The 14,403-nt window shown below is 39.2% G+C and overlaps 1 protein-coding gene across 2 annotated transcripts in view; it reads right to left on the reverse strand.

Moving 5' to 3' along the window:
- Positions 1-14,403, reverse strand: part of rab28 (RAB28, member RAS oncogene family) — a 144,173-nt gene that overhangs the window by 16,028 nt on the left and 113,742 nt on the right. For both annotated transcript variants that reach the window (XM_072555565.1, XM_072555627.1), the window contains exons 5-6: positions 14,149-14,252; positions 11,148-11,225 (exon numbers count right to left, since the gene is read on the reverse strand). In XM_072555565.1, coding sequence (XP_072411666.1) covers positions 11,148-11,225; positions 14,149-14,252 — 182 coding nt within the window. The remainder of the gene's footprint in view (positions 1-11,147; positions 11,226-14,148; positions 14,253-14,403) is intronic.

The following is a 14,403-nucleotide window of genomic DNA, read 5'->3' on the forward strand; positions in this document are numbered from 1 at the left end:
GTAACATAGAATTTTGAAGCCAATGCCTCTTTTCAGTTTTTGTATTAAGTGCCATAATAGCTTTGGTGAGACATTGGATGAATTTTCATCTCAGTAACATAAAACAGAAGTCAAGACTCACTCTGGTCTTGAGGTTTACAAAGAGACCCAACCTCCCTCCCCAGTTGGCATGGGGACAGGTTCTATATCCAGGTAAAGGTGGCTGGCATACACCCTCCGAAAACTAGATTGCCAATCAAGAGGATTTCCACCTTGACATGCAGGATGTGGAGGTGCAGGGGTCGGACTGGTGTGGACAAAGTCAGAAATCACACAACACCAGATTATAGTCCAACAGGTTCATTTGAAATCACAAGCTTTTGTCACCTGATGAAAGAGTAGCACTCCAAAAGCTTGCCATTTCAATTAAACCTGCTGGACTATAATCTGGTGTCGTGTGACTTCTCAGTTTGAGAGAAGCAGCAGCTTGCAGTATTTTAATTGGTTAGGAACATAGAGTAATTGCTCCAATATGGACATGTCCTCTCAGCAGTGTTTAAAAACAGAAATAGCACTGCAGCTCTGTGTGCACCAAAAGCAGGAAGGGAGGGCGGGCAAGGAGACCTGCTGGGAGCTTTGGCTTACTTGTTTATTGCTGTTAAAAATCACACAACACCAGGTTATAGTCTAACAGATTTAATTGGAAGCACACTAGCTTTTGGAGCGCCGCTCCTTCATCAGGTGATTGTGACAACCTGGTATTGTGTGATTTTTAATTTCGTACACCCCAGTCCAACACCGGCATCTCCAAATCTTGTCTATTGCTGGGCACAGTTATGGAAGCTTAGGGCAGTTCAAATGCAGTCTCCCATTTGGGAAAACTGGAGGCTGACTGGAAAGCTCCAAAACGGCCATTTTCTGGAAACTGTCAATGCAGGGGCACCTAGTGAAACACGACCTAATAACTTATCTCTCAACACAATGAGCCCAGGCTAAGGCTGAAAGCAGGCCAATAGCAAAATTCAAATTTATCCACCTCTAGGTATCCTCATGCACCAGCCACTGAAAGTAAGCATGTAGGTACAGCAGGCAGTAAAGAGGGCAAACTCTATGTTGGCCTTTATAGCAAGAGGATTCGAGTACAGGAACTAGGATGTCTTGCTGCAATTGCATGAGCACCAGTGAGGCCACATCTAGAATATTGTGTATAGTTTTGATTTACTTATCTGAGAAAGGAATAAAATCAGAGAAACCCTAAAATGTGGAAAGAGACATTTGGCCCATTGAGTCTATACTGATCCTTTGAAGACCATCCTCTCAGGCAGAGCAACCCACCTTATTCCTTTGCACTGTGTGAGGAATCCGGAGCACCAGCGGAAACTCATGCCTACATGGGAAGAACATGCAAATCACCTAAGGCTTGAATTAACCCCAGGTCCCTGGCACTGAAAGGCAGCATTACTAACCACTGAGCTCCCTTTTGCTAAAGACGGAGGTCAGTGAAGATTTACCAAATTGATTCCTGGGATGGCAAGACTGACATAAGAGGAGAGACTGAGTTCGATATGACTGTATTCACTGGAGTTAGGAAGAATGAGGAAGAATCTCATAGAAGCCTATAAGTAATAACAGGACTAGACAGGTGAGATGCAAGAAGGACGTTCCTAATGATGGGGGTCCAGTACCAGGGGTCAGAGTTTAAGGGTAAGGGCTGTGATTAGGGGAAATTTCTTTACCTAGAGAATGGCAAGCTTGTGGAATTCACTACCTGAAAAAGTGATTGAAATCAAAATATTATGTGTTTTCATGAAGGAGATAGATATTGGTCTTGTGCCTAAAGGGATCGAGTGATATAGGGAGAGGATGTGGTTAGAGTATTGAGCTTAATGATCACGCACGAGCGGAGCAGCCTCAAGGAGTTGAACTGCCTCATGCTGCTCCTATCTTCTATGTTGCTATGTCTATTACAACTGCGTTTTCCATCAATCAGGGCTGTTCTTGGAGACCTGGCACACAGTTAAAAAAAACTTTGTCTAAATTAAAATTTAATTTTAATATTTCCGACCCTCTGCCAGCCCTGGATTTCCCAGATGGTGGTCCTGCCTAGAGATGCTGTTGGACATCTCAACAGCTTAGGATAGAAATTTCAAGAATTCCTGAATGGGCAGCATGGTTGTTCAGTGGTGAGTGCTGATGCCTCAGAGAGCCAAGGATCTGGGTTTGATTCAAGCTTTGGGTGACTGACTGTGTGGAGTTTGTCAGCTCCCTCTTTGTCTACATGGATTTCCACCAGGTACCTGGCTTCCTCTTACAATCCAAAGTTGTGCAGGTTCAGTGGATGGGCCATGCTAAATTGCCCCCTAGTGTCCTGGGAAATGCAGGTTAGGTGGGTTAGCTAGCAGCAGTAAATGCAAGGTTACGGGGATAGGTTGCGAGGCTGGGTCTGGATGGAATGCTCTTTGGAGGGGGCTCAGTGCAGAATCAATGGGCCGAATGGCCTCGTTCCACACTGTAGAGATTCGATGAACATGGAAAGCTCATTTCTGCTGATCCTATTTAAATTTCATTAGTTTACCAAAATACATGATGGTAGCTCTCTGTCTTCACTTAGTTACAGATGGAACTCCAATCTCATATGTTCACCGCATCATATTACGGAGAGGTTGTAATGTAGTGTTAACATGTTGAACTAGCAACCCAGAACTCCACACTGATGTTCTGAGGATATGGGTTTGAATCCTCACCACCAGTGGACAGTGAAATTTGAAATGAATCAAAATCTGGAATGAAAAACAACTCTAATGTTATTCACTGTTAATTGCTGTGAAAAACAATCTGGTTTATTAATGTCCTTTAGGGAAGTAAATCTACTATTCTTACCTAGAATGGCTTACATATGACTCCAGACCAACAACAATGTGGTTGACTCTTAACTGCCCGTTGGGCAATTAGTGATGGGCAATAAATGCAGGTCTAGCCAGTGATGAGCACTTTTCATGGATAAATAAATATTAAAAATGATAAAATGTAGCCAACTGCCCTGCATCCAAAAGTGAAATAATAATAAAAGCAATATAATAAAAGAAAGAAACTATTACATTTGCACCCAACGAAACAGATCCTAGCACTCTGGCTAAACACAGCAATATTGTTTCGTTTAAACATGACTCCCTTTGGGACAAATCATGGACTAAGTAGAATCAGTATTTTCTAATGTTTTCAATAAAATTAGAATGCAATATTTTAAGTCACAACTCTCAAACAAAATAATACAAATAAATAATGGCAGAGCCAAATCTCAGCAATTAACTTTGTTCAGTTTCTATTTAAAGATCTTTTTACCAAAGTAAAAAATGCAGTTTTTTTAAGTCGCTTGCAATTATGATAATCTTTAACTATAATACTGCTGCAAATATGAAATTTACAAGTTAAATTATGAAGTGCAAAATCAATTGTAGCCAATTTTAATTCTGTTTATAAACTTTATATGGGGAAATGCTAAGTAAGGAATAAGAATTCATATGTGTAAAATTAAGTAGTGATTAACTTGGTGGTAAAAAGCATGGGAAAGGAACTAATACAACTAATACAACGTTGAAGCCATACAATTACTTCTTTAAAGGATGAGCAACAAATAAAATACATACACTGATGTAACCTAGGCATTTCACATATATTTCTTTGCAGCTAACTCAAGGCTATTACTGTCAGAGAACTGGAAGCAGATCATTTGCCCACCCACTTTGCTGGCCAACACTATATTGGCACAGGTAGTCAGGAAGTGGATGGAGCTTGAAACAAATCAAATAAGACAGGGTAGAGAAGAAAATCATTTAATATAAGTTATTAGCACAAAGATGCACTACCGTTGATCAGCAATGAAATTTTCAGTGCCAAGATAATGGTTTAGCTGAAATGAAACAACGAGATAATTTGTCATCCAATGTGAGGTGTTGAATCTGGCATTTTATAAGAATCACTGTGGGTGTGAAGAGGTCAGGCTAGATGACAATACACTGAACCACCTGCACATTTTTCACAGCCAACATGTCTCCACTAAAACAATCCTACAGAAAGACTAATGGATTTTTAGGAAGCTAGGGAAACTTATCACTTAGGTCCCAATCTTCTAGATAAGATATCTATTTGGGAGTACATGCTTGTCAGTGCAGTACAAACCTAAAATCAACATCTCATTAAAATACTAGAATTTTCTTGCTATCTACTCTGAGTATATCTTTATAGAAAATGTAATAAAAAGGGATAGACTACATTTTTTCTCAGAATAAACTTTTTCAATTTTTTTCAAAGGAATATGAATTACTAATTTACAGACAATTGAAAACTCTTCATTTGAATTACTATTCCATGACTTTCAAATGGCTTAATATAACTACCATGGCTGGTGTTATAAATTCCTTCTTTCTCCTTTCCTCTCCAGAGGTTGACAGCTAATAATGGATATCATTAGTAACACAGCCTCTGTACTTTGCGCAACACTGATCCTCCATGGTTGAATCGATAAACTGTCAGCAGCTGCTTTTCGTTAGAACAGTGGAAGAACATAACTATCAACCTGTATTGTGATCTTTCAAACAGAGCTGATCAGATGTCAATCAACAATGAACAAAAGCAAATCAGCATTGTAATATGTCCACCTCCTCAAATGTAAATGAAGTCAGCAAATCCAGCATATTCACAATGAAAGTGACTTTACAAATTCCTGTGCGCAGCAAAGGGCTCAATTTTATACTGTCAATGAATTTCAGGCATGCCATGACCTTAAACTCTTTTTTCCAATGTCTTCGCCTCTATGTCCACTTCTTTCAACGGGAGTCCTTCCCCATTATAAAGCCCTTTCATCTATCTCCAATAACTCTCCCTCCTCCTGGACTCCTCCCTCAATCTTTTGACTTCCGCTCAATTTCTTCAACTGCTCATATGATATCAACTGACTTAATTTCTCCATATTCCTCATTCACGCTAACCTGTCTCCATCTGAACTTGCCGAAATTTGTTCTCTCAGGTCCAATCTCAATTTGATTATCAAAAGTGCTGATCAGGCTGATGCTGTTAGCTACCTGACAGGGTTTGAGTGCTAACTCTCAGAAACTCCTCTCATCTCCTGTGGATCATGACCCTGTATTGATTGCAATGTAGTTAGCCAGGTGGATCTCATAGAATATGAGTTCCCTGACTGGGGCTGTTAATCAGAGGGGCTGGGCTGACAGATAAAAACAGGAGCTTCAAGCATCCTTACACTCTGAGAACTGGATCTGAGGAAGCAGGATCAGTGTCAAGGACTTTCCACATATAAATAAAGGGTGACTTGGTGACCCTTGTGGGGATACCAGCTTGTGGGGAATTATTTCAGACCCCATCATTGAACATCAAGCTGTTATTGTGAGAACTGTCACAGATTTCATCTCCCCTAGAGATTACACCTCCACAGCTTCCCACCTTATAATCTTCAAACCACTTCTAATCCACAGCCCACTTCTACCTCTTTTCCAAAATGTAAGAGGACTGTCCTGGCAGACCCATTGTTTCAGCCTGTTCCTGAAATTATTTATTCTTACCTTGATTCTATTTATTCCCCCTTTGTTCAGGTCTCTTCCCACTTACATTTGTGATTTTTTGGGTGTTTTATATCAGTTCCACAATTTCCAGTTTTCTGATCCTAGTCACCTCCTCTTAACCATGGATGTGCAATTCCTGGGCACATCCATTCCCCATCAGGGTCATCTGAAGGCTCTCCATTTCTATCTTGAAAATAGGTCTGAATAGTCTCCATCCATTACCAACATCCTTTGCCTGGCAGGCTCAGTTCTCACTTTGAACAACTTCTTCATCTCATTTTGTACAAGTCAAGAGTGTGGCTATGGGTGCTTGCATGGGTGCTAGCTATGCTTGGAGAATATGGAACATTCCTCCCTACTTTGATTCCACTCAAAACACTGATATTACTTCCTCCTCTTGTGTGGAATTGGAAAAGTTCATTAATTTTGCTTCCAATTTTAAGGGTCCCACCCTCACCCGGTCCATCTCTAATTGTTCCTTGACCTCTCTGTTTGCATCTCTAGGGATAGGTTGTTCACCAATATTCATTACTAGTCCACTGTCTCCCACAATCACCTTGACTAAACTTCCTCACACCTTACTTCCTGCAAGTTTCTCCAACTCTGTCACAAATGTTCCAATAATGACACCTTCCACTAGTGTGCCTCCACCATGATCTCCATTTTCCTCAATTGAGGATTCCCCTCTACTTCAGCTGACAGATGTCTCAGCCTTATCTGACCAATTTCCCAAAATTCTGCCCTCATCTTTACCACCTCCCCTTCCCAAAACAATATAGGATTCCCCCAATTCTCACTTTCTGCTTCATCAATCTCTGAATTCAAAGTATCATCCTTCAACATTTCTGCTACCTCAGCAGGACGCTACCAACAAACACATCTTTTCTTTCCCTGTATTGGCAACATTTGAGGGGACAGCTTCCTTCATGTCAGCCTGGTCCACGCTGTCATTGCTCCTAACACTCATTTATATAAATGACATGGATGTGAATATACGAGGTATAGTTTGTAAGTTTGCAGATGACACCAAAATTGGAGATGCACTGGACTGCGAAGAAGGTTCCCTCAAAGTACAAGATTTTGATCAGATGGGCCAATGGCCAATTTAATTTAGATAAATGTGAGGTAAAGGTAAATCAGAGCAGGACTTATCTACTTAATGGGAAGGTCCTGGGAGAGTTGCTGAACAAAGAGATCTTGGAGTTCAGGTTCAGAGTTCCTTGGAAGTGGAGGACCTGAGGAAATCCCTCATCATTTTTTTCCATCTACTACAGCCAGTGAGATAGGTATTGGATCAGATGAATTGTGGGATTCACATCAACATCCCATGGAAGCATGTTATCTTAAGGGGCAGATTTACAGTTTTTACCAAAGCTCCCTATTTCAGCAGAGACATGATTTCAGAAGTAAGCAGGTGACACTGGTTTTATCACCTTTGTGCTTATATCTGGTTTTCCTGTGGAAGAGTGAGCAAGAGTGTGGAAGAGTTTCCACCTCTTCATGGAATTTCTCATCCATTTGGATCTATCCACACACTGAGACTGGAAGTGAAGACTAAGGCAGCATAAACTAGCAGAAGATGAAGTAGTTGTGGCACCTATCAGGAAAACATGCTAATAAATGCAGAACCTTTGCTGTGGTTGGAGACCAGTTGTATATTGCGTGAGTGCATCTTTCCTACTAATGGATCTCACTGGCTAATCACTGGGTGCCTTGATTGCCAGTGGGTGCAACTGATGATACCCTGCATTTGGGAGAATCCATTGGAAGCAAAGCTTTTGAGATGATTATTGAAAGGAGCCAAAAGTGAATGCATTCAAGGTCACACTGATTTTGATGGTCACTAGCAGGCCATGGCGACCAGCATCACAAGATGCAAGATCTTCTGCATGAGGACCATAAATGTTTGACGATATGCTTGAAGAGTTATAACCTCCTGCAGCACTGTTTCTCAGTCATCTCCAAGTAACTCAGTAGTAAATTCAGGGAATTCAATTCTGTTGCCGTTCTGCCTTTTTTTTCCCTCTTTGTCCCCTCTCAATGCCCAGAGTTCAGTTTTTACTTACTTACTTACAGTGTGGAAACAGGCCCTTCGGCCCAACAAGTCCACACCGACCCGCCAAAGCGCAACCCACCCAAACCCATTCCCCCACATTTACCCCTTCACCTAACACTATGGGCAATTTAGCATGGCCAATTCACCTAATCTGCACGTTTTTGGACTGTGGGAGGAAACCGGAGCACCCAGAGGAAACCCACGCAGACGCAGGGAGAATATGCAAACTCCACACAGTCAGTCGCCTGAGGCAGGAAATGAACCCGGGTCTCCCGAGAAGAATATTCTTGCTCAACACCACTAGCCCCAAAGTCTGAGAGTTGTGTCTCAATTGCCAGCTGGAACATTTCTAAGGGGAAAATGGCTACCCAATTTTCCTCGGCAGTTTTGGTCCTCACTCCTAATGCCATGGGGTGCTGATCACATTAAAGCCTTGGTATTAATTACCATTTTCCCCTCACATGTGCAGTGCCAAGGTACTCTCTAATCCAGCCTCCTTCTGTGGAATCAGGTGACACCTTTGGACAGCTCACCAACATGTACCAGTCTGTCTTCAACTGTTCAGTTTCTGAGAGTGGCCAGCCCCTTCAAATCAGAACTGCAACTTATTAAAAGTTCTTACTGAGCTTTTCTGACTATTTTAATTAGCTTAAATTGGAGAGAGAGTGGGATTTCTGAACCATCTTCATGATATTTATTATACCAGACTAATCCAACTTAATTTACAAATAATTCATAAATAAACAAAATATTTGCAGTGATCTTTAATCTATTTCACAACATAAAACAAAATAATGCACACAAGCCCTGTTATCAGACTAAATCCATTTTGTGATCATTAATTTTCCTGAAACTACCTGACTTAAAAATTCAAGTTTTCTTTTTAGCTGTCAGGCCATCATACTATGACAATCTCCCATTTAAACTTTGTTAACTGAACTGCAAGTCAAAAAATTGACCTCTGATTTGACCTGGAGCTTCATGCCTCGAGTCAGACAACTCAACTTGCCCATAGAACCAGCACCTGTTTGTAGCCAGACCTTATATATTTCCCAGTAGTATAAATTTCCCAAACACTACCACACCCAAACAAACTTAGGTTTATTTCATACATGCATGAAGTCTGCTTTTTAAAGAGTTTAAAACACTTTTTCGAATTAATAGATAATATGAATTGTAAGTTGGAGAAATGGGCAGTACAATTCTATTATATTTAGCTCTCAGCTTTGTCTCTGTTGAAGCCATGTCTACATGATTGCTATCATATCATATCCCTCTCAGTTTCTTGAAAACTTCCAGATCTATTCTATTTTGCCTTGCATTGGCAAAAGTACGTGATCACCCTGAAATAAAATTTGTGCTAATCATTATTGCATCTAATATTAATGCTATTTTCTTATATTCTACTTTTATTGTGTGTGAGACAGTTCTCACGATTGATACAAAACATTTACAAGTAATATTGCAGTCTGTGTTTAAATATCAGACTATTGGAATTTCAAGCTAAGCTGAAAGCCTTGTTCACTGGTCCTTGCTGATTGACGTTGGTTTCTCACCCAGCGATAACCCTAGATGGTAATACTTTCATGTAAAATGTTCATCTTCAAATTCAATGTGTTCATGAACTTGCCCAAGTCCTCTCCAGGATTTCCTCTAGCCCTACAATCTTCTGCAGTCCATCAATTTTGGCTTTTCATGCATCTCTGGTTTTAATCACCCACCAATGATGGCTGTGTCTTTAGCTACCTAATCTGTAAACCAGAAATTTTTCCCTAATGTCTCCACCACTTTTCCCCTCTCTTGTTTAAGACACTCCTTAAAACCTATCTTTGACCAAGCCTTTTATCATCTGTCATTATATGTCCTTTAATGGTTTGATGTCAAAGTTTATTTGGCAGCATTCTTATCTTGGTGCATTTTTATACATTAAAACACTACATAAATGCAAGTTGCTACAATTGTTGTATGTTACAAGCTCCTAATGAAGCCTTGACATATTGTGTAACTCATAAGGATGCCTTGCTACAATTTATAGTGTTTTAATCAGATCACATGGAAACACTGCGCTCTGTTTTCCTCTCCATGTCTAAGGAAAGATATACTTACTTTGGAAGTGGAACGACAAATCTTTATTACATTTGCTCCTAGAATGAACGGCTTATCCTATGATGACGACATGCTGAATAAACAGAGTATATATTTTCTAGTGTTCAGGTGAGAGATGATCTTATTAAAACAGATTCTGTAGGGGTTTGACAGGATAGACTGGTTGTTCCACCAGTTTAAAAATCTATAACATGGGAGCATAGCCACATAATAAAGGATTGATTATTTTGGACTGAGATAAGGAGAAATTTCTTCAGACCACTGTAAACCTTCAGAATTCTCTTCCCTAGAATTGTGCATGTTCCATCTCACAATTATATTCAAGACTGGGAAGAATACTTGATTGGGATATCGGGATCAGACAGGAACGTGAAATGGAGTCAGATCAGTTACGAACATGCTCAAAAAGATAAATAGTCTACTCCTGTTTCTATTCCTACGTTCTTATTAAAAGTCAGTAATACATGTTATAAGAGATAACGATGAACTGCTGGAGTAAGACTGAAGAGTTCAGGAACCTTGCTTCACCCTGAGGCATCTTACAGCATTGAAATATTCATGCTATAATATGTAATGATGGCAATGCGCTTACATTCTGAGAATAAACATATGGAAGTAAAGGGATTTTTGTGATTCTATATTCAATTTGCTACTTTGTCTCAATTGAAATATATAAGATTGAACATTCAAGTATATGAGGGGTCATATCAGAGTAGATATGAAGAGGACATTTCCTCTTCTTAGAAAATCAATAACTCGGGATTACTGTTTAAAAATGCATTAAAAACCCACTTAAAATTGAAAGGAGGCCTTCTGTTCCTCAAAGAGGGTCATAGGTGTTTGGAACTCTCTTTCTGAAAAGATATAGAAGCAGATAGCTTCTATAGCAGAGGTGAATTGATTTTGGTCAGCAAGGGAATAAAAGATTATTAGTATAGCCAGGAATGCAGATTTGTAGGTACAACCAAATCAGCCACAAGCTTATTAAATGGCTGAGCAGGCTTAATGGGACAAATAGTCTACTCATGCTTCTTACTCATATGCTAAAATGTTCCTTACTCTTTTGTTCCTTTTGGATGGCAATGGAAATATTTAGCTCCAATCAACGCACTGTTTATTTAAAACAGAAACGATATCACCATTTATTTTAAGAATATAAAGTAAGAAAAACAGGTTTTGTTTGTAATAATGCCTATATAAATGGATAGTAACTGTTTCATAAGTACGTCACTGGTTTCTGAAATTCTTTTTTCATAGATGCACTCTTGATTTGAATAAATTCTGGAATAGCACTTCATAAATTACATGTCAATTTATTTCTTCATGAAATCATTAAGTGAACTATAAAACTCTGAGACAGCAATAGGTTGATGAAAACATTTTAATAAGTTAATATAAAGTAATTAAGTTCAGTGATTTTACAATACCTGTGATTGCTCAATCTCTGCTTTATTCAGCTTGATACCAATTATATCAGCTGCAAATCTTTGAAAACAGAGGAATACCTATCAAAGAGAATCAGAAATAAGCAAATATACACAGTTGCCAAAGTAACTAGATTAATCCTTTTTCCATCCTATCACTGGACATTTAAATTAAGTCTACCCATATCCCGAAGTTTATCATGTATTGTATTTTATAAAAGACATTTTATCCAAGTCCGAACCAAACTGATGAAAATCAAAACAAAGTAGATATGACAAAAAATTTGGATTAAAAAAATTTACATGTATTTTTCTGAGTGGCTTGAAAACAATCTAACTTTATCAACTGACACAGCCCACAAAATGGCACCCAGTTGCAAAACCATATACCAAACTGAAAAAATAATCATCACTATGAATCAGCATTGTGACGAGAACATGAAACATGTTTTTTTTGATGTAACATAGGGCAAATATAACTTAACTAATGTACCAGCTAATATATACATATATATATATATAAAAATTGGCACTCCAAGAAACCATAAGTCATTCATTGCCACTGCTAATTCTGGCACAATAAGGATATGTTTGTTAAACAATAGAATTTTACAAAATTATTTAAGAAATAAACTGCTATAGTTTAGTTCAGGAATTCAGTACAAGTTAATAAAAAATAACTTGCAGTAATTGATGTAATGACGTTTCTAAAATCAAATAGAGAATTTATTTCTCCAACATGAAAAATAACAGTTTTATAAAGGGTGAGATAAAATATTTTGAGAACATAGAAGGTAATACCAATACTTTTAGTCATACAGCCTCATCTTTATCAGGTTATGGATGATCTGATTGCTTGTTCATGAAATAAAACAATGTTCAAATGAAATGATATTTAAAAGATGGATTAAAATGAAGACCACCTGTAGTTTACATAGGACAAATAGCCATTTAGCAATTGGCTCATTAGAATAAAGGCTGTAATTTCTGAGGAATGGCAATGTTAAGCAGTTTGTCATTCAGTTCCTTTTCACAAAAGGAGGGACCTCTGCATTTCTGAGAGGAGATTTTGATCAGGGTTCTTTCAGAAATGTAGATCCATGCTTCCATTCTGACAGTTATAGAGTCGTAGAGACGTACAGCATGGAAACAGACCCTTCGGTCCAACCCGTCCATGCCGAACAGATATCCCAACCCAATCTAGTCCCACCTGCCAGCACCCGGCCCATATCCCTCCAAACCCTCCCTATTCATATACCCATCCAAATGCCTCTTAAATGTTGCAATTGTACCAGCCTCCACCACTTCCTCTGGCAGCTCATTCCAAACCTGTACAACCCTCTGTGTGAAAAGGTTGCGCCTTAGGTCTCTTTTATATCTTTCCCCTCTCACCCTAAACCTATGCCCTCTAGTTCTGGACTCCCCGACCCCAGGAAAACGACTTTGCCTATTTACCCTATCCATGCCCCTCATAATTTTGTAAACCTCTATAAGGTCACCCATCAGCCTCCCGATGCTCCAGGAAAAACAGCCCCAGCCTGTTCAGCCTCTTCCTGTAGCTCAAATCCTCCAACCCTGGCAACACCCTTGTAAATCTTTTCTGAACCCTTTCAAGTTTCACAACATCTTTCCGATAGGAAGGAGACCAGAATTGCATGCAATCTTCCAACAGTGGCCTAACCAATGTCCTGTACAGCCGCAACATGACCTCCCAACTCCTGTACTCAATACTCTGACCAATAAAAGTTGTTTTGGTATGCAGAATCGTTGGGGGAAGACAAACCACTACCACTTTTCACAGCAGTCTTTGACCATATTCTGACATTTAAAGATCCAGACAGCTGTTTTGACAACTGCTATCAGATGGCAAGTACCTAAGGTAAGCGTAATGTAAAGGGTAGGGTGTCAGGTAAATAGAGGTTAGGATGCCAAGAAGAAAGGAAGTAGCATGTCAACTGACCAGTTGTCTAGATAAATGGTGTAATGTTGAGGGTGGATTGAGAAGGGTAAGAGAAATCAGGTCCAACAGAAGCAAAAGGGTGGATGTTGAGTCTGGCGGTAGAAGAGAGGCTATTTATGAAGCAGGAAAAAGGTATGTTAAGCAGCAGAAATTTTGGGTCAGCTGCATAACTAAAGAAGAATAGGTTCAGGCTGGCAGCAGGAGGCAGGTGGGCCACATCCTGAGTTGAAGGGGAGTGGGATTCAGAACACAGAAAGTGTGATTGAATCCTGAGGGGGTGAAGAAGGGTCAAGAGTAAGGCAGCGGAGAATGATGGGTGTGTCAGGTCAGTATCTTGACAGCTAAATGATCTAGGCAAAGTGCAGTTGAGGGTGTATTTGAGTTAAGAATGGGATCAGTTGAATAGTTACTCACGAGTTAGACTTGGTATTTAATAGTTCAGCTTTTCCTGAATGTAATTGGTACATTCTGAACTCTTGACTGAAATTGAGACTTTAAGAGGGCTCCAGATGTAGAAGACTGGCCCAGCAGAATCTTTGAATTCCCAGGCAATTCCTTCAGAGTGTGCTCGGATGGAAATTCTGCAGGGCCCTACTTTCAACCCGCGTCTACACATGAATGAAGACTGGCTGGCCATCAGAAAGTCCAGACCCATGTGTTTTCAATACATACTGTATAACATGATAACAATTAAAATAGAAACACAAATTCTTTAACTGCAGCAAATATTAAACATCCATTTATCAGAAATATACTTCCCTATTCATTTGTCATGACGTGTATGCATTTTGGCATCAAATCAAGTCAATCTTGGACTTTTGTCTTATTTGTGCAAATCTAATATTCTTGACCAAGAAAAATATAGCATTTTAGACACTGTGACCAAGTAAAGCAACCCATAAATTAATTAGGTGGAAAGGTCTTCCATGTTACTGATTCTTTGCACATCTGGTTCAAGATCATTGTTTTCTTTTTCCATTTATCCACTTCTGTTAATCTAAAGTAAACACACTGTTCTAAAATGCTTTAAATGTTCCAACTCACTGAATCTCCGGTTTTGGCAGACACAAAATGACCACTAATGTTGTTTTCCTGGCAAAATCGTTGATGCTTTTCTGTCTTCACAGTTCGCATGTGTTCCAAGTCAACTAGTAGGAAAAGACAGATATTACTGTTTTGTATTCAATGAATGTATTTTAAAATTTAACCATTTCTCTTTCATCTGAGAAATTAAACAGATTGTAAAACCAAACAAAAGTAAAAACAAAATTGTATTTTTATTTTCCTTACCATTCTGTA

Source organism: Chiloscyllium punctatum, chromosome 1 (assembly GCF_047496795.1).
Source record: "Chiloscyllium punctatum isolate Juve2018m chromosome 1, sChiPun1.3, whole genome shotgun sequence".
In the NCBI taxonomy this organism is placed as follows: domain Eukaryota; kingdom Metazoa; phylum Chordata; class Chondrichthyes; order Orectolobiformes; family Hemiscylliidae; genus Chiloscyllium; species Chiloscyllium punctatum.